This window comes from Oncorhynchus gorbuscha, linkage group LG14 (assembly GCF_021184085.1).
Source record: "Oncorhynchus gorbuscha isolate QuinsamMale2020 ecotype Even-year linkage group LG14, OgorEven_v1.0, whole genome shotgun sequence".
Classification (NCBI taxonomy): domain Eukaryota; kingdom Metazoa; phylum Chordata; class Actinopteri; order Salmoniformes; family Salmonidae; genus Oncorhynchus; species Oncorhynchus gorbuscha.
In genome coordinates this window covers 12404299-12426297 of record NC_060186.1, presented here as the reverse complement: position 1 = coordinate 12426297, position 21999 = coordinate 12404299, and the positions used below count along the sequence as shown (strand labels likewise).

The 21999-nt window shown below is 49.2% G+C and overlaps 1 protein-coding gene across 1 annotated transcript in view; it reads right to left on the bottom strand.

Moving 5' to 3' along the window:
• Positions 1 to 21999, bottom strand: part of LOC123994452 (liprin-alpha-2-like) — a 268132-nt gene that overhangs the window by 83400 nt on the left and 162733 nt on the right. Inside the window, 4 exon segments of the mRNA XM_046297053.1 lie at positions 3014 to 3065; positions 3067 to 3086; positions 6393 to 6557; positions 12613 to 12714. Coding sequence (XP_046153009.1) covers positions 3014 to 3065; positions 3067 to 3086; positions 6393 to 6557; positions 12613 to 12714 — 339 coding nt within the window.

Here is a 21999-nt window from a genome sequence, read left to right as displayed (position 1 = left end):
TTCTCTCCCCCTACCTCTCACTGCCCATGTCTTCCACCATTCTTCTTCTCTCTCCCTACCTCTCACTGCCCATGTCTTACACCATTCTTCTTCTCTCTCCCTACCTCTCACTGCCCATGTCTTCCACCATTCTTCTTATCTCTCCCGACCTCTCACTGCCCATGTCTTCCACCATTATTTTTCTCTCTCTACCTCTCACTGCCCATGTCTTCCACCATTCTTCCTCTCTCTCCCTACCTCTCAGTGCCCATGTCTTCCACCATTCTTCCTTCTCTCTCCCTACCTCTCAGTGCCCATGTCTTCCACCATTCTTCCTCTCTCTCCCTACCTCTCACTGCCCATGTCTTCCACTATTATTTTTCTCTCTCTACCTCTCACTGCCCATGTCTTCCACTATTATTTTTCTCTCTCTACCTCTCACTGCCCATGTCTTCCACCATTCTTCTTATCTCTCTCTACCTCTCACTGCCCATGTCTTCCACCATTCTTCCGCTCTCTCCCTACCTCTCATTGCCCATGTCTTCCACCATTCTTCCTCTCTCTCCCTACCTCTCACTGCCCATGTCTTCCACCATTATTTTTCTCTCTTTACCTCTCACTGCCCATGTCTTCCACCATTCTTCCTCTCTCTCCCTACCTCTCACTGCCCATGTCTTCCACTATTCTTCTTCTCTCTCTACCTCTCACTGCCCATGTCTTCCACTATTCTTCTTCTCTCTCTACCTCTCACTGCCCATGTCTTCCACTATTCTTCTTCTCTCTCTACCTCTCACTGCCCATGTCTTCCACTATTCTTCTTCCCTCTCTACCTCTCACTGCCCATGTCTTCCACTATTCTTCTTCTCTCTCTACCTCTCACTGCCCATGTCTTCCAATATTCTTCTTCTCTCTCCTCTCACTGCCCATGTCTTCAGAGTGGTTAATCTTCTCTCAGTACCTCTCACTGCCCATGTCTTCCACTATTCTTCATCTGCCCTACCAGAGACTGCCCATGTCTTCCACCATTCTTCTTCTCCACTACCTCAAACTGCCCATGTCTTCCACTATTCTCTCATCTGTCAACTGCCCATGTCTTCCACTATTCTTCACTCTCTCTACCTCTCACTGCCCATGTCTTCCACTATTCTTCTTCTCTCCATCTCTACCTCTCACTGCCCATGTCTTCCACATATTCTTGAAGAGAACAGACGTCTCTCTCTACCTCTCATGCCCATGTTTCCACTATTCTTCTTCTCTCTCTACCTCTCACTGCCAATGTCTTCCAATTCCTTCTCTCTCTACCTCTCACTGCCCATGTCTTCCACTCACCTGAGGAAAACTCTCACAACAACCCGCCATGATTCTTCTGTCTCAACCTCTGGTAGCCCATGTCTTCCACTATTCTTCTTCTGCTCTACCTTAATGCCCATGTCTTCCACATTGGTTTTGAGCTCTCAGATAAATCAATGCCCATGTCTTCCACAGTGATATTCTATTTACCTCTCACTGCCCATGTCTTCCACTATTCTTCTTCACCTCTCACTGCCCATGTCTTCCACTATTCTTCTTCTCTCTCTACCTCTCACTGCCCATGTCTTCCACCATTCTTCTTCCCTCTCTACCTCTCACTGCCCATGTCCACTATTCTTCTTCCCTCTCTACCTCTCACTGCCCATGTCTTCCACCATTCTTCTTCCCTCTCTACCTCTCACTGCCCATGTCTTCCACTATTCTCTTCTCCTCTGACCTCTCACTCCCCATCTTCCACTATTCTTCTCTCTCTCCCTCTCCTCCCCATCCTTCCACCATTCTTCTTCTCCTCTCCCTCCTCCCATGTCTTCCACTATTGTTCTTCTCTCTACCTCTCACTGCCCATGTCTTCCACTCCTTCCTCTCTCTACCTCTCACTGCCCATCCTTCCCTATTCTTCTTCTCTCTCTCCTCCACTGCCCATGTCTTCCACTATTCTTCTTATCCTCTACCTCTCACTCCCATGTCTTCCACCATTCTTCCTCCTCTCCCTACCTCTCACTCCCATGTCTTCCACTATTCTTCTTCTCTCTCTACCTCTCACTGCCCATGTCTTCCACCATTCTTCTTCTCTCTCTACCTCTCCTGCCCATGTCTTCCACTATTCTTCTCCTCTCTCTACCTCTCACTGCCCATGTCTTCCACTATCCCTCTCTCTACCTCTCACTCTCCATGTCTTCCACTATTCTTCTTCTCTCTCCCTCTCACTGCCCATGTCTTCCACTCCCTTCTTCCCTCCTCCTCTCACTCCCCATGTCTTCCACTATTCCTCCTCTTCTACCTCTCCTGCCCATCCCTTCCACTATTCTTCTTCTCCTCTACCTCTCACTGCCCATCCCTTCCACTATTCTTCTTCTCTCCTCCTCCATCCCATGTCTTCCACTATTCTTCTTCTCTCTCTACCTCCCTCACTCCCATGTCTTCCACTATTCTTCTTCTCTCTCTACCTCTCACTGCCCATGTCTTCCACCATTCTTCTTCTCTCTCTACCCTCCTGCCCATCCCACTATTCTTCTTCTCTTCTCCTCTCACTGCCCATGTCTTCCACCATTCTTTTTCTCTCTTCCTCTCATTTCCCCATTCACTGACCTTATCTCCCTCCCCCCTCCCTCCCTCCCTCCCTCCCTCCCTCTCCCCTCCCTCCCTCCCTCCCTCCCTCCCTCCCTCCCTCTGGCAGTGCAGAGTGGTTAATTTGGCTCCAGTAGAGCGTCCCTGAGGGCTCCTCTCAGCTGGAACATGACCATCTGCCCAGGCAGAGACTGGCAGAGAGAGAATGGGGGCAAAGGCGTTACGCCACCCTACTAACGCCACGGGCCAGCTCTCATCTGTCAACCCATCCTTCACCCCATCCCTCCATCTTAAGACAGAATGAATAGGAGTCCTCCCCATCCCTGTCAACATCAAACTACTTTGAAAGTTGACTAAAACATGAACTGATGAAATGAAGAGAACAGACGTCTCAGTCAGCATCCCTGTGGAAATGATGCTGTGACACATTTCTCACCTCCTCCCTGGCTGATGTTAGCTCCTCCTCCAATGCAGAAACCCTCTCTAGCCACCTCCAGTCTCTCCCTCACCTGAGGAAAACAAAACACAACAACCCGCCATGAGTGCGTTACTGTACACAACCTCTGGTAGGACCTTACCATGGAGCTCTGCTCTAGCAGTTAATGGCAGTAGACATGTGGTTTTGAGCTCTCAGATAAATAGAATGGATAGTGTTGGAGACAACAGTGAGATATGTCTATTTATCTCTCCCCACCAACCCACCATCCCACCTCAGCCCGGGGTTGACATGATATACCGTGTTCCCCATCCCAGCTCTTCCTCTTCTCCCTCAGCCTTCAGCCCAACAGTAACACTTTGTCTTGGCCTTGAAGCCCTCCTCCTCCCCCCTCCTCCTCTCCCTTCCTCCCCATCCATCCTCCTCTTCTCCCCTCCTCCCCATCCCTCCTCCTCTCCCCTCCTCCCATCCCTCCTCCTCTCCCCCTCCTCCCCATCCCTCCTCCTCTCCCCTCCTCCCATCCCTCCTCCCCATCCCTCCTCCTCCTCCTCCTCCCCTCCCCCCATCCCTCCTCCTCTTCTCTCCTCCTTCCCATCCCTCCTCCTCTTCTCTCCTCCTTCCCATCCCTGCTCCTCTTCTCCCCTCCTCCCCATCCCTCCTCCTCTTCTCCCCTCCTCCCATCCCTCCTCCTCTCCCCTCCTCCTCTCCCCCTCCTCCCATCCCCCTCCTCTCCCCTCCTCCCCATCCCTCCTCCTCTTCTCTCCTCCTCCCCATCCCTCCTCCTCTTCTCCCCTCCTCCCCATCCCTCCTCCTCTTCCCCCTCCTTCCCATCCCTCCTCTTCTCCCCCATCCCTCCTCCCCATCCCTCCTCCTCTTCTCCCCTCCTTCCCATCCCTCCTCCTCTTCTCCCCTCCTCCCCATCCCTCCTCCCATCCTTCCTCCTCTTCTCTCCTCCTCCCCATCCCTCCTCCTCTTCTCCCCTCCTCCCATCCCACCTCCTCTTCTCCCCTCCTCCCCATCACTCCTCCTCTTCTCTCCTCCTTCCCATCCCTCCTCCTCCCCATCCCTCCTCCTCTTCTCTCCTCCTTCCCATCCCTCCTCCTCTTCTCTCCTCCTTCCCATCCCTCCTCCTCTTCTCCGCTCCTCCCCATCCCTCCTCCTCTTCTCCCCTCCTCCCCTCTCCTCAAAGGGGGTGAATGTACGACTTCCTCTGCCTTCCTCTATGCACCATGTTGAGGTATTTGTCATGCTACTGATGGAGCATTTACTGGTGAGCTCTGTGGTGCTCCATGACCGGGGCTGTGGCCCGCTAGGATCAAGGCATCTCTGAGGAGGCTCCTAGCCTGGATTACAGGGCAGTCATCCCCCTCCCTCCCCTCCCCTCCTCCGGACAGCCCAGCAACACACAGACAGATCGTTGCAGGGCAGAAAACATCCCGTGAATCAAAAACTGATTTTATTCCCTAGTCCAGCGGCCTGGAGAGACGCGTTATAAATGATAGGGTCTGTTGTGGAGGGTTGAATAGATTACAGCAGCCGGCGTGACATCTTACAGAGGGCTGAGGCCATCAATCAACAGGCCTGAGGCAGAGCAGAGGCTGGGGCTGGGGCCAGTGGGAGGGCAGAGGCTGGGGCTGGGGCCAGTGGGAGGGCAGAGGCTGGGGCTGGGGCCAGTGGGAGGGCTGAGGCTGGGGCTGAGGCCAGTGGGAGGGCTGAGGCTGGGGCTGGGGCCATTGTGAGGGCAGAGGCTGGGGCTGGGGCCAGTGGGAGGGCAGAGGCTGGGGCTGGGGCCAGTGGGAGGGCAGAGGCTGGGGCTGGGCCAGTGGGAGGGCTGGGACTGGGGCCAGTGGGAGGGCAGAGGCTGGGGCTGGGCCAGTGGGAGGGCTGGGGCTGGGGCCAGTGGGAGGGCAGAGGCTGGGGCTGGGGCCAGTGGGAGGGCAGATGCTGGGGCTGGGGCCAGTGGGAGGGCTGAGGCTGGGGCTGGGGCCATGGAGGGCAGAGGCTGGGGCTGGGGCCAGTGGGAGGGCAGAGGCTGGGGCTGGGGCCAGTGGGAGGGCAGAGGCTGGGGCTGGGGCCAGTGGGAGGGCAGATGCTGGGGCCAGTGGGAGGGCAGAGGCTGGGGCTGGGCCAGTGGGAGGGCTGGGGCTGGGGCTGGGGCCAGTGGGAGGGCAGAGGCTGGGGCTGGGGCCAGTGGGAGGGCAGATGCTGGGGCTGGGGCCAGTGGGAGGGCAGAGGCTGGGGCTGGGGCCAGTGGGAGGGCAGAGGCTGGGGCTGGGGCCAGTGGGAGGGCAGAGGCTGGGGCTGGGGCCAGTGGGAGGGCAGAGGCTGGGGCTGGGGCCAGTGGGAGGGCAGAGGCTGGGGCTGGGGCCAGTGGGAGGGCAGAGGCTGGGGCTGGGGCCAGTGGGAGGGCAGAGGCTGGGGCTGGGGCCAGTGGGAGGGCAGAGGCTGGGGCTGGGGCCAGTGGGAGGGCAGAGGCTGGGGCTGGGGCCAGTGGGAGGGCTGGGGGGGCTGGGGCCAGTGGGAGGGCAGAGGCTGGGGCTGGGGCTGGGGCAGAGGCTGGGGCTGGGGCCAGTGGGAGGGCTGAGGGCTGGGGCTGGGGCCAGTGGGAGGGCAGATGCTGGGGCTGGGGCCAGTGGGAGGGCAGATGCTGGGGCTGGGGCCAGTGGGAGGGCAGAGGCTGGGGCTGGGGCCAGTGGGAGGGCAGAGGCTGGGGCTGGGGCCAGTGGGAGGGCAGAGGCTGGGGCTGGGGCCAGTGGGAGGGCAGAGGCTGGGGCTGGGGCCAGTGGGAGGGCAGAGGCTGGGGCTGGGGCCAGTGGGAGGGCTGGGGCTGGGGCTGGGGCCAGTGGGAGGGCAGAGGCTGGGGCTGGGGCCAGTGGGAGGGCAGAGGCTGGGGCTGGGGCCAGTGGGAGGGCAGAGGCTGGGGCTGGGCCAGTGGGAGGCCTGGGGCTGGGGCCAGTGGGAGGGCAGAGGCTGGGGCTGGGCCAGTGGGAGGGCAGATGCTGGGGCTGGGGCCAGTGGGAGGGCTGGGGCTGGGGCCAGTGGGAGGGCAGATGGGGCTGGGGCCAGTGGGAGGGCAGATGCTGGGGCTGGGGCCAGTGGGAGGGCAGATGCTGGGGCTGGGGCCAGTGGGAAGGCAGATGCTGGGGCTGGGGCCAGTGGGAGGACAGGCGGTTGTGGTGGTGATTGTGCCAAAACAAAGAATATTCAATACCAGGATGGCACTGCATTTGCAAAGCCTCTCCATACTGTCATCAGTCAAATATACTGTACAATCAATTGAAGAATCTCGATCTGCGTGTATAATCCATTCTTCCACTCAGCAAAAAGGAATAGGTACCGTGCAGATTCTATAGAATACATGTCTAATGTATGGTCTTACCTTCTCGTCTAGAGCTTTGTGGTGCTCGAACAGGGACTTGAGTGCTTTGAGGACCTCCACCTCACTGGACACGCCTGAGGGGGACTGGGCCTGCCGCTTGACCACGGTCATACGTAGTGACCGCTCATGCCTGGACACCAGGCACTCCAGATGCTCCAGAAGCAACTATAGAGACAGACATAGGGACAGAAATTAGTGCTAATATAATCATCATCATCATCATCATCATCCCCCCCATCTGCATCATCATCAGAAAGGCTATCTGCCTCATCTGCATAATTGACATCATCATCGATGCTATTACTGGAATCGTCTGCATCATCAGTTATCCTGGCACCAGAGAAGATGTGGTGATATGATTCTAAATGTCAACCTGTAGTGGCCGGACCACTGGACGGTATTATACCAACCACACAAGGTTACTGGTCTTCATGTGATTCTCCAAATACATTATTTATATCCACCCTGATTAACTGCAATGAAAATAAATTAAAGTAACCAACCAGACCTTCTTATCTTGGTCATTTCATTTAATTTTTGAACTTTGGGTCGGGAGGGGGAAGGGGGGAGAATAAACCTTCAGTGGAATAACACGAGACATACGAAAATCAATATAGGCACTCAAAACAAATGAAAAGTCTCTGGACTGCACACAACACAGATGATGTTAATGTTGTTACTGTGCCGGGCTGGTGTAGGCGGCGTGCCGAATCCATTCTCAGTGGAAAGTGTCCCAAGGACAGGGAGTGTTGGGGGAGTCAACTTCCAGCAGAAAGGGAGGAGTCCACTGGGAGTAGGGGCACAGGAGAGACGAGGAGTACACACAGGGACCAGAAAGATGAACACTGTCCTCTGATCTCTGTCACACAGGTACAGTGGAGGGATGGGGGGAAGTCTAAATGTGCTAGTCTCACTAGCTAGGCTTTTGGGGTCTAGATTTGGCCCATAACCTGGTCCTGTGAAGGCCTAGTGTTTTGGAGGGGATGCACATGCCTCACAGACAAGCAACTAATTAGAGCAAGCTAATTGCTAATGATGATGCTATCTGTCCTGTTAGGAATTCACCAAGCTCCGCTGAGATACTGATCTGAGGAGAGGTTCATGCAGTGACTTCAGCTTTGTTGTCTGGTCATTCTGAGAAACATTGACCGTTTTCTTCATCTCCACATCCCAAATGCCTTGTTTCTAACCTTGTTTCTAACCCAGATAAATAGAATGGATAGTGTTGGAGACAACAGTGAGATATGTCTATTTATCTCTCCCCACCAACCCACCATCCCACCTCAGCCCGGGGTTGACATGATATACCGTGTTCCCGGGATAGACCAAGCAGCTCTTCCCTCTCTCCCTCAGCCTTCAGCCCAACAGTAACACTTTGTCTTGGCCTTGAAGCCCTCCTCCTCTCCCCTCCTCCTCTCCCTTCCTCCCCATCCATCCTCCTCTTCTCCCCTCCTTTGCTAGGCCAAACAACCCGTCCTCGGCGTCGTCACGTGCTGTGGCCGGTTAATAACATAACAGTGTAGTTCACCAATGGTTTGGAGAGTTTTCACACTGGCGTCACCACAGTATTTAACCAAGGAAGTAACTTACTTCTAAACCCATCTTTAAACAGGGCTCTGGTGTTGTGAGTCCTCCAAGCACTGTGCTTAAACCACAGACTGTAATTTCTTAATCATCCAGGCATTAAGAACCATTGCACATACAGACATCAACCACATTTTCAAAGTCAACACATATTCACTCAACCTGGTAGAACTTAACTAGGAATTCAGTGTTGCACTACACTAACCATCAGGCACTGCAGAGGCTATGTTGGGTGCGGCCCAAATGGTACAAGCATACTGTAGGCTCTGTTTCAATATCCACACTAGCATACCATTTAAAAGGCATGCTGAATACATTGCTCCAATCTAAATTATATGCTAGAAACAACCTTGGAACAGAGCCGGTGTGTCTGTTGTTGTATGAATACGTTGGAGAAAGGGAAGGTGCTGACAGAGGGGTGTAGACGAGTTTTGGAGGGCTTCGAGGGGGCTGTCCATCCCTCCTTCTCTCTGTCTCTCCATGAGCGTCTGAAGGATTGCCAGCAGACTCCAGCCCCCCTTCCCACATCTTCCTTCCCCACATCCAAACCCCCGCTGTTTAATCAATCCGAGTCTGAACGTTGGCCCCAGCTCTACCTCAGCCATCGCCCCGCCAGAATAATAAGAAGCAACCTACACCTACACACACCCTCTAAGGAGAGGCCTCCTCCTCCCACCCTCCTCCTCCTCTCTCTATAACCTACACACACCCTCTCCTCCTCCTCCTCCTCTCTCTATAACCTACACACACCCTGTCCTCCTCCTCCTCTCTCTATAACCTACACACACCCTCTCCTCCTCCTCCTCTCTCTATAACCTACACACACCCTCTCCTCCTCCTCCTCTCTCTATAACCTACACACACCCTCTCCTCCTCCTCCTCTTTCTATAACCTACACCTACACACACCCTCTACTCCTCCTCTCTATAACCTACACACACCCTCTCCTCCTCCTCCTCCTCTCTCTATAACCTACACACACCCTCTCCTCCTCCTCCTCTCTCTATAACCTACACACACCCTCTCCTCCTCCTCCTCTTTCTATAACCTACACACACCCTGTCCTCCTCCTCCTCTCTCTATAACCTACACACACCCTGTCCCCCTCCTCCTCTCTCTATAACCTACACACACCCTCTCCTCCTCCTCCTCTTTCTATAACCTACACCTACACACACCCTCTCCTCCTCCTCCTCTTTCTATAACCTACACACACCCTGTCCTCCTCCTCCTCTTTCTATAACCTACACACACCCTCTCTCCTCCTCCTCCTCTCTATAACCTACACACACCCTCTCTCCTCCTCCTCTTTTATAACCTACACACACCCTCTCCTCCCTCCTCCTCTCTCTATAACCTACACACACCCTCTACTCCTCCTCCTCTTTCTATAACCTACACACACCATCTACTCCTCCTCTCTCTATAACCTACACACACCCTCTCTTCCTTCTCCTCTCTCTACAACCTACACACACCCTCTCCTCCTCCTCCTCTTTCTATAACCTACACACACCCTCCTCCTCCTCCTCCTCCTCCGTCTATAACCTACACCTACACACTCACTCTCCTCCTCCTCTCTCTCTATAACCTATATCTACACACACCCTCTCCTCCTCCTCTCTCTATAACCTACACACACCCTCTCCTCCTCCTGTCTCTATAACCGACACACACCCTCTCCTCCTCCTCTCTCTATAACCTACACACGCCCTCTCCTCCTCCTCTCTCTCTATAACCTATACCTACACACACCCTCTCCTCCTCCTCTCTCTATAACCTACACACACCCTCTCCTCCTCCTCCTCTCTCTATAACCTACACACACCCTTTCCGCCTCCTCCTCCTATAACCTACACCTACACACACCCTCTCCTCCTCCTCCTCTCTCTATAACCTACACACACCCTCTCCTCCTCCTCCTCCTCTCTCTATAACCTACACACACCCTTTCCGCCTCCTCCTCCTCCTTCTATAACCTACACCTACACACACCCTCTCCGCCTCCTCCTCCTCCTCCTTCTATAACCTACACCTACACACACCCTCTCCTCCTCCTCCTCTCTCTATGGTTCATAATTTCTCTCTTATCATGCTTCTACACTGCATGGCTCATCCAGCTTACAATGTTTAGGGGTACCTAGAGGTACACCATCCTCTTTTCTGTTGTCAGCTCTCCAACCCACTGATTGCATGCACCTGGCTTCAAATATTTAATTATGAACTTTAAAACCTTTACAACTAAAAAAAGCTGATATATTAAAAGTCTGCCTCATCGCTCTGCAGAGGATTCAAGGTGATAATGAAGAGAGAGAGACTAAATTCCATCTCTCTCTCTCTCTCTCTCTCTCTCTCTCTCTCTCTCTCTCTCTCTCTCTCTCTCTCTCTCTCTCTCTCTCTCTCTCTCTCTCTCTCTCTCTCTCTCTCTCTCTCTCTCTCTCTCTCTCTCGATGTGACAGAGCTACTAAAATGGCAGTGCTAAAATCCTCTCTGGCAGACTAGTGGTTTGTAGTCAGTCAGTGTGTCTATGTGAGTCTCCCATTATACAGACTGGTGGTTTGTAGTCAGTCAGTGTGACTATGTGAGTCTCCCATTATACAGACTGGTGGTTTGTAGTCAGTCAGTGTGACTATGTGAGTCTCCCATTATACAGACTGGTGGTTTGTAGTCAGTCAGTGTGACTATGTGAGTCTCCCATTATACAGACTGGTGGTTTGTAGTCAGTCAGTGTGACTATGTGAGTCTCCCATTATACAGACTGGTGGTTTGTAGTCAGTCAGTGTGACTATGTGAGTCTCCCATTATACAGACTGGTGGTTTGTAGTCAGTCAGTGTGACTATGTGAGTCTGCCATTATACAGACTGGTGGTTTGTAGTCAGTCAGTGTGACTATGTGAGTCTCCCATTATACAGACTGGTGGTTTGTAGTCAGTCAGTGTGACTATGTGAGTCTCCCATTATACAGACTGGTGGTTTGTAGTCAGTCAGTGTGACTATGTGAGTCTCCCATTATACAGACTGGTGGTTTGTAGTCAGTCAGTGTGACTATGTGAGTCTCCCATTATACAGACTGGTGGTTTGTAGTCAGTCAGTGTGACTATGTGAGTCTCCCATTATACAGACTGGTGGTTTGTAGTCAGTCAGTGTGACTATGTGAGTCTCCCATTATACAGACTGGTGGTTTGTAGTCAGTCAGTGTGACTATGTGAGTCTCCCATTATACAGACTGGTGGTTTGTAGTCAGTCAGTGTGACTATGTGAGTCTCCCATTATACAGACTGGTGGTTTGTAGTCAGTCAGTGTGACTATGTGAGTCTCCCATTATACAGACTGGTGGTTTGTAGTCAGTCAGTGTGACTATGTGAGTCTCCCATTATACAGACTGGTGGTTTGTAGTCAGTCAGTGTGACTATGTGAGTCTCCCATTATACAGACTGGTGGTTTGTAGTCAGTCAGTGTGACTATGTGAGTCTCCCATTATACAGACTGGTGGTTTGTAGTCAGTCAGTGTGACTATGTGAGTCTCCCATTATACAGACTGGTGGTTTGTAGTCAGTCAGTGTGACTATGTGAGTCTCCCATTATACAGACTGGTGGTTTGTAGTCAGTCAGTGTGACTATGTGAGTCTCCCATTATACAGACTGGTGGTTTGTAGTCAGTCAGTGTGACTGTGTGAGTCTCCCATTATACAGACTGGTGGTTTGTAGTCAGTCAGTGTGACTATGTGAGTCTCCCATTATACAGACTGGTGGTTTGTAGTCAGTCAGTGTGACTATGTGAGTCTCCCATTATACAGACTGGTGGTTTGTAGTCAGTCAGTGTGACTGTGTGAGTCTCCCATTATACAGACTGGTGGTTTGTAGTCAGTCAGTGTGACTGTGTGAGTCTCCCATTATACAGACTGGTGGTTTGTAGTCAGTCAGTGTGACTATGTGAGTCTCCCATTATACAGACTGGTGGTTTGTAGTCAGTCAGTGTGACTGTGTGAGTCTCCCATTATACAGACTGGTGGTTTGTAGTCAGTCAGTGTGACTGTGTGAGTCTCCCATTATACAGACTGGTGGTTTGTAGTCAGTCAGTGTGACTATGTGAGTCTCCCATTATACAGACTGGTGGTTTGTAGTCAGTCAGTGTGACTATGTGAGTCTCTCATTATACAGACTGGTGGTTTGTAGTCAGTCAGTGTGACTATGTGAGTCTCCCATTATACAGACTGGTGGTTTGTAGTCAGTCAGTGTGACTATGTGAGTCTCCCATTATACAGACTGGTGGTTTGTAGTCAGTCAGTGTGACTACGTGAGTCTCCCATTATACAGATTAATGGGAAAAGAGCAGCCTTATCTGTCAACAGCAGAGTTTGGTTACTCTGCTTAAAGAAAGGGTATTATCGGAAATGGAATTCAGAGTTAGCTCTAATGTATATGGGGTCCAAATCTGTCCCCAGGGACATGCAGGCGACCGGTTCCATCGACCTATGTTACAGGTGACCAGTCAACCGCATCAACAGATGAAAACATTGTTGATCTCCATAGACTCTAAGCCGTTCTGGTTCAGGTCAATGTGTGAGGTTAGAATTGGGCAGAAACAAATGTGTGTGTGTCTGTGCGTGCGCTCTTGTGTCTCCTCTCCACGTACCCTGGTGTTGTTCCTCTCGGCCTTGAGCTCAGAGATCTCCTCCTCCTTCTCCAGAAGGTTCTCTCTGCACACGTTCAGCTCCTTGGTCAGGGCTGCAAACTCCTGTACAGCAACAACACAGAACATAGAGGTCAGCATCACAGCGCCATCCATAACACACAATACATCTTCATCTTCATCTTCATCACCACAACCCAGAAAACAGTTCTCACAAAGCCATCCATGTCATTGGCATCCATACCGCACAACATCGTTAGGAAATATGAGACAGTCATTAAACAAGCCCCCCCCCCATCATTCACATGTCATACTCAATGGACAAGCCCACAGTTCACAGACATAGTTCAAAAACTCTGTTAACCTCTTCGAGATAGGGGGCGCTCTTTTAATTTTTGCATAAAAAACGTTCCCGTTTTAAACAAGATATTTTGTCACGAAAAGATGCTCGACTATGCATGGAATTGACAGCCTTGGAAAGACAAAACTCTGACGTTTCCAAAACTGCAAAGATATTATCTGTGAGTGCCCCAGAACTAATGCTACAGGCGAAACCAAGATGAAGGTTCATACAGGAAATGCCCCAGATTCTGAAGGCGCTGTGTTCCAATGTCTCCTTATATGGCTGTGAATGCGCCAGGAATGAGCCTGCGCTTTCTGTCGTTTCCCGCCATTGTCTGCAGCATTGTGACTTGTTTGTAGGCATATCATTGGAAGATTGACCATAAGAGACTACATTTACCTGGTGTCCCGCCCGGTGTCCTGTGTTGAAATTATTGCGTAATCTGTAGGTCCATGCGCGATCCATTTCTTTAGAAGAGAAAGTAAACTGCCACGATGGATTTTATCATCGATAGATATGTGAAAAACACCTTGAGGATTGATTCTAAACATCGGTTTGCCATGTTTCCGTCGATATTATGGAGTTAATTTGGAAAAAAGTTCACGTTTTAATGACTTTTTTTTTTCCTTACACAAACGTGATGAACAAAACGGAGCGATTAGTCGACACAAATCATATTTTTTGAAAAACAGAACATTTGCTATCTAACAGAGGCTCCTCATTGAAAACATCTGAAGTTCTTCAAAGGTAAATGATTTTATTTTAATTTAATTTAATTTAATTTTCTGTTTTTTGTGGAAAATGTTGCATGCTGAAATAGAGGCATAATCCTATGCTAGGCTAATACTAATACTAATACTGTTACACAAATGCTTGTTTAGCTATGGTTCAAAAGCATATTTTGAAAATCTGAGATGACAGTGTTGTTAACAAAAGGCTAAGCTTGAGAGCAAATAGATTAATTTAATTTCATTTGCGATTTTCATGAATAGTTAACGTTGTGTTATGCTAATGAGCTTGCGGATAGATTTACACAATCCTGGATACAGGTTTTTTTCGTAGCTAAACGTGACGCAGAAAACAGAGCGATTTGTCCTAAACAAATAATCTTTCAGGAAAAACTGAACATTTGCTATCTGAGAGTCTCCTCATTGAAAACATCCGAAGTTCTTCAAAGGTAAATGATTTTATTTGAATGCTTTTCTGGTTTTTGTGAAAATGTTGCCTGCTGAATGCTAACTCTAAATGCCACGCTAAATGCTACGTTAGCTATCAATACTGTTACACAAATGCTTGTTTTGCAATGGTTGAGAAGCATATTTTGAAAATCTGAGATGACAGTGTTGTTAACAAAAGGCTAAGATTGAGAGCAAATAGATTAATTTCATTTCATTTGCGATTTTCATGAATAGTTAATGTTGCATTATGGTAATGAGCTTGAGGCTGTAGTCACGATACCGGATCCGGGATGGCTCGACGCAAGAAGTTAATCATGTCCAATCCAAAGGGAAAAGAGCCTTCTATAATGATCCCTTTATGTTATTGATGGTGTTCTGGTTCCCTGTCGGCTAAACTAGACAAACTAGAAAAACTGACTCCCTGGTCCAGACGACTACCACTACTACTACCACCACCACCACCACCACCACCACCACCACCACCACCACCACCACCACCAACACCACCAACACCAACACCACCACAGAAAACAGGTTCAAACCCGTGGGTTCTGGGAAAAGTGAAAATTCGGTTTGGCAGAGAATATAAGGTGAATGTGCTAATGGTAATCTCTACACACAGGCTATAAGAGGATTGGCCCCCCAAGGAGACTAGTGGGCACCGGGCCATAGTGGACTTAAGCATGACTACTGTACTGTACTGTCAGCACGAAGCAAAAAGACGTGTGGTGGCAGAATCATTGCGCAGGCCAGCATTACAAACCAAGCATGGAAGGCAGTCACTGTCCACTGGTCAGTGTAACGCCCCATGAAATAAGATGGGAGTCAGTATCTCAGTCGATCAATAAATAGAACAATAATGCTCCTGTACAGATAAAGTGGCCACAAACTATCTTCTGTAAGTATTCCTTAGTGAGATGCTGTCATATAACAACAACAATAACACAGCAGGTATCCAGACAACTGAAGCAGGAGTGTCTGAACTCTAACCTTACGGAGTCAGAATAGATGTGCGTGTTATCTGATCGCTTTAGCTCTGCATGCTGTCTCTCTCTCCTAACTGCCTGTACCCGTCCATCCGTCTCTATCAGTAGATGGATAATTGACGGCTGGATATAAATGCCACAGAACCAGCGGGCCAATTACCGCCGCAGGACCGAGCTCCACAGGTCCCCCATATGACCCGTCATTATCCCAAAAACCCTCTCTCTGGCCGGGGACACTGCGGGGGAAGTGTTGGCGTCTCTAACCATTTTCTGTGCTACTTTGTTACTCACTCCCCCTAAGTGTTGTCTAGACTCTACTGTATTCTCTGGTGTTGGCACATTTAGGTAAACAACCTTGACAGAATGACTGACGTCGACATGACTTCAAACCTTCAGCCTGTCATAAATGAAACACATTGGGAGCCGACAGGTCTTGGAGGGGGGCACAGTGGCCAGGTAGAGGAGATAAAACATGCAAAGGAGTGTCTGCTGTGGGCCTTTTGAGTGGCAGGAAGGGTTGACGTTGTGATTTGATTCCAAGGTGAGTTGAGAAGTCAATAACAAGTGGACGATCAACAAACATGAGGCTGGGCTCAGAGGCCGGTGATGAAGAAGTGGAAGGTGTGTGTGTGTGTGTGTGTGTCTGTGTGAGTGTATGTGTGTTTGTGCCTTTGTGCCTGTGTGTTTCGAGATGGGGGAATTGCGAGCATGTAACTTGCCCTTCAATGACAATGAGACCACATTAAGATGCATAGATTTTTCTTACTCCTGTGCTGCAATGGCCCTCTAATTATTGCTGGGTATTGTATTGGGCTCTATAAAGTCCTTCAGATATGAAATTGCATGTTGGCATATTGGTATTTTCCTAAATCTATTTCTTGATATAACTGCACATTCTGTAGTTACGTTGCAATAACGTTGTTTCTCCAAGTTGTCCTTCAGGGTCAATGAAACAGACAGGCTCAAGGGCCAGAAAAACACCACATGACCCTACCCCTCTGCTCCATCTGAATATACAACATCCTTCAAGTACCGGACATTTTAGAGTTCTGAGCTTAAAACTTAAAAGTTATGTCAACAAAGTACAGCCATGGTCAGAGAAACATGTATTTTTGACTAAATGCTACCATGTTTCCCCTCGTGCAACAAATCACTGAAAGAGCAGAGAGAGGTAGCAGCTTCATGTTTATGTGTCTGCCCGCCTTGACGAACACACACTGACTTCTGCTCGGGTGGCCGAACAGAACCGTGGCAGGTGGAGAAAAGTCTGTGGGGTACAGTAAAAGTTCTGACACACTCTCTCTCTCTCTCTCTCTCTCTCTCTCTCTCTCTCTCTCTCTCTCTCTCTCTCACTCTCTCTCTCTCACTCTCACTCACTCACTCACTCACTCACTCACTCACTCACTCACTCACTCACTCACTCTCTCTCACTCTCTCTCACTCTCTCTCACTCTCTCTCTCACTCCAGTTCTAACTGGCTGAGCTGTTAAACCAGCTATCTCACCCAAATCCCTCCTTCAAAATTAAGAGGGAAATGATCTCCCTAAAGGCCAACACTGCCTCTCCCTAAAGGCCAACCCTGCCTCTCCCTAAAGGCCAACACCGCCTCTCCCTAAAGGACAACACCGCCTCTCCCTAAAGGCCAACCTGCCTCTCCCTAAAGGCCAACACCTTCCTCTCCCTAAAGGCCAACCCTTCCTCTCCCTAAAGGCCAACCCTTCCTCTCCCTAAAGGCCAACACCGCCTCTCCCTAAAGGCCAACACCGCCTCTCCCTAAAGGCCAACCCTTCCTCTCCCTAAAGGCCAACCCTGCCTCTCCCTAAAGGCCAACACTGCCTCTCCCTAAAGGCCAACACTGCCTCTCCCTAAAGGCCAACACCGCCTCTCTCTAAAGGCCAACACCGCCTCTCCCTAAAGGCCAACACCGCCTCTCCTAAAGGCCAACTGCCTCTCCCTAAAGGCCAACACCGCCTCTCCCTAAAGGCCAACACCGCCTCTCCCTAAAGGCCAACACCGCCTCTCCCTAAAGGTCAACACCTTCCTCTCCCTAAAGGCCAACACCGCCTCTCCCTAAAGGCCAACACCGCCTCTCCCTAAAGGCCAACACCGCCTCTCCCTAAAGGCCAACACTGCCTCTCCCTAAAGGCCAACCTGCCTCTGAGCCCAGCCTCATGTTTGGTAATAGTATGGATATTAGGGAGAGGCAAAAGTTACCGGATGTCGTACTAAATTCGCCGAAATACCAAGTATGCAAGCAGTGTACACTATTTCTGTGCTTTTGGGCCCACAATGCAATTCTTCAGAAAATGTGTGTTGCTTCACAACGTTATCAGATTTGAAGAAAATGGCAGAAAATATGTAGCCGAAGTCTGCATGTTAAGAAAATGTTGAGCAATGTAATAAAGTCATGACTTTTCAAATAAGTTACGTTGACTGACAATTTATTAGCTATGCTATTCACATCATTCTTAGCTAAATGGTGTATTCGTTGTGCGTTTCATTGACATTGTTAATTCTGGTTATCTACTCCAAATTCAGAGCACACTCGTCCGAGTGTGCCAGAGCACAGAATAACTGATGAATTTACCAACGCTCAACACCTGTTGAATATGGCTGGTGTCAGTAAACATCGGCAAAAAAAAGTGTAATTAAATTGTTGCCAGCAGCACAGTTAGTCACCAACTCTGGATAACATGAAAAAAGTCTAACCAGCTCTTCTTGGGCGAGTAAAATGGTCAGAGTGAGGTGTTCTTTCATTTGTGTCTGGAAGTAGCTAGCAAGCTAGCCAAAGTTAGCGTGGGTGCTTGACTGGCAGTGTGCGCTGTGAACGCTCCGAGAGCAAAACGCTCTGCATTTACGAACGCACAGAGCACACTCTGACCTCACTCTGGCACTCCAGATTGAATTCACGAACACACCCTTATAGTATATAGTGTGTAGTATATACTCATTATGTAGTATACAGTATGTTAGTATGGGTATTCGAACACAGCTCATCTGTGATCGAACAGGAAGCCAAAGCAGCAGTACATTGTGGGTATGCGGGCCTGAATGGGCATTTGCTCGAGTGCTCACACCCTCACACTATTTAATTAACGGCATGGGGCTCGCATCCAAACCATCACATGGATTGCAAGGAACGCGAAAAGGTGGGGGGGGAGTCATGCGGCTTGCACAGGCAACACTCATCCAACTACCAAGATAACACTTTAGGACCAAACTAGCTGATGTATTCGTTGTTTATATCTAGCGATTGTAATGTAGGTCGCGGTTGTACAGTACAGTACAACCGGTGTAATACAGGTGTAGAACAGAGTCATTTAAACAAGTTATTCTGCTAATCGTTGTTTACATTTATATTCAATATCCTGTTTTCTGTCCCCGGACACATATGTTGACTCACTGTGTCATCAAAGTGAAGATCACACTGTTTAGTTATTTGATTGGTGATTTAAACATGGCCGTCTCCTTTACGCACGTCAGGCAGAGCGGAACATTCAGAAAGCAAAAACTATTTCTAATGTTCCTACCGTTTGCCCACAAACAATGTGTCTCAATCCACACAAAATAACATAGAACTGCTAGGTGAAGTGAAGGAATGAATGATGGTGAGTGAAGGATAACCCCTAGGTTGAGAGAGAGAGAGAGAGAGAGAGAGAGAGAGAGAGAGAGAGAGAGAGAGAGAGAGAGAGAGAGAGAGAGAGAGAGAGAGAGAGAGAGAGAGAGAGAGAGAGAGAGAGAGAGAGAGAGAGAGAGAGAGAGAGAGAGAGAGAGAGAGAGAGAGAGAGAGAGAGAGAGAGAGAGAGAGCACCATCTAAAAGGAAGCGATTCCTAAACCTTCCATAACAAAGCCATCATCTACAGAGAGATGAACCTGGAGAAGAGTCCCCTAAGCAAGCTGGTCCTGGGGCTCGGTACAATTAGACCCAAGCAAATCATGAGAAAAAAAAGATAATTACTTGACACATTGGAAATAATTAACAAAAAAACTGAGCAAACTAGAATGCTATTTGGCCCTAAACAGAGACTACACAGTGAGAAAGGCAGACCTGGTTCTCAAGAGAAGACAGGCTATGTGCTCACTGCCCACAAAATGAGGTGGAAACTGAGCTGCACTTCCTAACCTCCTGCCCAATGTATGACCATATTAGAGACACATATTTCCCTCAGATTACACAGATCCACAAAGAATTCGAAAACAAACCCAATTTAGATAAACTCCCATATCTACTGGGTGAAATACGACCGTGTGTCATCACAGCAGCAAGATTTGTGACCTTGTCTCAGGATGGTAAGTTGGTGGTTGAAGATATCCCTCTAGTGGTGTGGGGGCTGTGCTTTGGCACAGTGGGTGGGGTTATATCCTTCCTGTTTGGCCCTGTCCGGGGGTGTCCTCGGATGGGGCCACAGTGTCTCCTGACCCCTCCTGTCTCAGCCTCCAGTATTTATGCTGCAGTAATTTATGTGTCGGGGGGCTAGGGTCAGTTTGTTATATCTGGAGTACTTCTCCTGTCCTATTCGGTGTCCTGTGTGAATCTAAGTGTGCATTCTCTAATTCTCTCCTTCTCTCTTTCTTTCTCTCTCTCGGAGGACCTGAGCCCTAGGACCATGCCCCAGGACTACCTGACATGATGACTCCTTGCTGTCCCCAGTCCACCTGGCCGTGCTGCTGCTCCAGTTTCAACAGTTCTGCCTTATTATTATTCAACCATGCTGGTCATTTATGAACATTTGAACATCTTGGCCATGTTCTGTTATAATCTCCACCCGGCACAGCCAGAAGAGGACTGGCCACCCCACATAGCCTGGTTCCTCTCTAGGTTTCTTCCTAGGTTTTGGCCTTTCTAGGGAGTTTTTCCGAGCCACCGTGCTTCTACACCTGCATTGCTTGCTGTTTGGGGTTTTAGGCTGGGTTTCTGTAAAGCACTGTGAGATATCAGCTGATGTACGAAGGGCTATATAAATACATTTGATTTGATTTGATTTGTTGCCACAAGAAAAGGGCAACCAGTAAAGAACAAACACCATTGTAAATACAACCCATATTTATGCTTATTTATTTTCCCTTGTGTACTTTAACCATTTGTACATTGTTACAACACTGTATATATGCATAATACAACATTTGTAATGTCTATATTGTTTTGAAACTTCTGTATGTGTAATGTTTACTGTTCATTTTTATTGTTTAATTCAATTTATTTGAATTGAGAGAGCGAGACAGAGAGAGACATAGAATTGAGAGACAGAGAGAGAGAGAGAGAGAGAGAGATGGAGAGCATAGGGGGTGTTAAGACAATAATGAGCTTGTTCACTTAGTGATTTCGCCTCTCATTGGAAGCAACTCATCCTGAAGTGTCCAGATACCAAAGTAGCCCACTGGCAGAGAGAGATGAGAGAGATTGAGAAATAGGTGAAAGAGAGTGCAAAGCCCCTGAGTGTACAGGGATGCACACGCTTGCATGATAACCCAATCTTTCTGCTTCACTTACAGAGACCTTCAACATCTGCTGTGGTTATACAAGCACAGATCCAGTGGGAACCACCTCTCATCTAGCTACCTACACACAGTTCACTCTTAGACGTAAAGGAGCCTTGAAGAACCTTTTGCGGTTCAAATGATTGTCACTGTAAGGGAACCTTTTCAAGTCAAAAAGGTTCCTTGAGGAAGCCCTCTGAAAAGGTTATTTGAAGAATCTCTGTGTAAAGGTTCAACCTTTTTCAGTTGGGAGGGGTTCAATTTGGAACTTAAAAAATATATTGTAGCAGCAGCAGCCTATCAGAAGATAGGAGGTGTAGCTTATTGGAGGCGTGGCTTTCATCATACAGTCTATCCCATGTAGCCATCGCCTAAAACCACATATCTTCTGAGTCTGGCAGCGCAACAAGTCCAATGACGATATCAATTCAAAGTGCTCCGCACGCGCCACATTGACATATTAAAAGGTTCCTCCAAGAACCTCTCAACCAACCAAAGATGAAAATATGAACGCATTGACTGCAATGATTCCTTAAGGAACTCCAGGGTTCCTCAAGTCACCCTTCGTTCTAAGAGTGTACAGTTTAATGGGGGTCAAAACCAGGGGCATAGGGGGCCCAGTAAGCAAGAGAGAGAGTTCCTGGGAAGAGGATGTTAGGGGCCTCTGTGTGCTGCTCAAAACGCAGCTCGGCTGTACTCCTGCGCCACCAAAGGCCCCCGACCAGCTGCTGTAAGTGATAATTGAGAGGTGTTGATCAGAACGAACGTTGTCTCAGTCTCTACTTCAGAGGTGTGAGTCTGTGGGAGATGAGATTAGCATCAAGAAAGTGTGAGCCTTGCTGTTCTAAATGAGGCTGTAGGAGGGGGAACAGGGGAGTTAGGGTAGAGGGTTTACTTTATAAGATGGATTACTTAATGAGTTATGTGCAGTATAAAGTATTTCCCTGGTAGAAAAAACTCATTGTCCCAATTATATAGTTAGGGCCAACAGTTTGTCCCGGTCAGGCCAAGAGAGCAGAAAAACTGAGGGGAGCTTTAAAAAATGCCCCTCAATAGAACTCATTCTATCCAGGAAGTGGACCCAGTTGTGTCTACTGCTCCCTCTCCTCTCATTACCTGAGTGACGAGCCTATAATGACTACAGTATGTCAGGCCCATCCCTCGGCGGTGAAGCTCTAATTAAAACGACTGGAGGAGATGAGGAGCACGTCGGTTTAGACAGGAAACAGAGGAACACTGGGAGTTTCCTCACGGGGTGTGTGATCCAAAGACAGCCTATGTGCGTCTGTGGGTGCGTCTGACATTCAGCTCAGGAGAGGGAGGCTTATGCTACGAGACTAAAACAAGACCCAAAGTATAACGGCATCAGTCATTTGAAGAGGCACCAGTGGATCATGATTCACA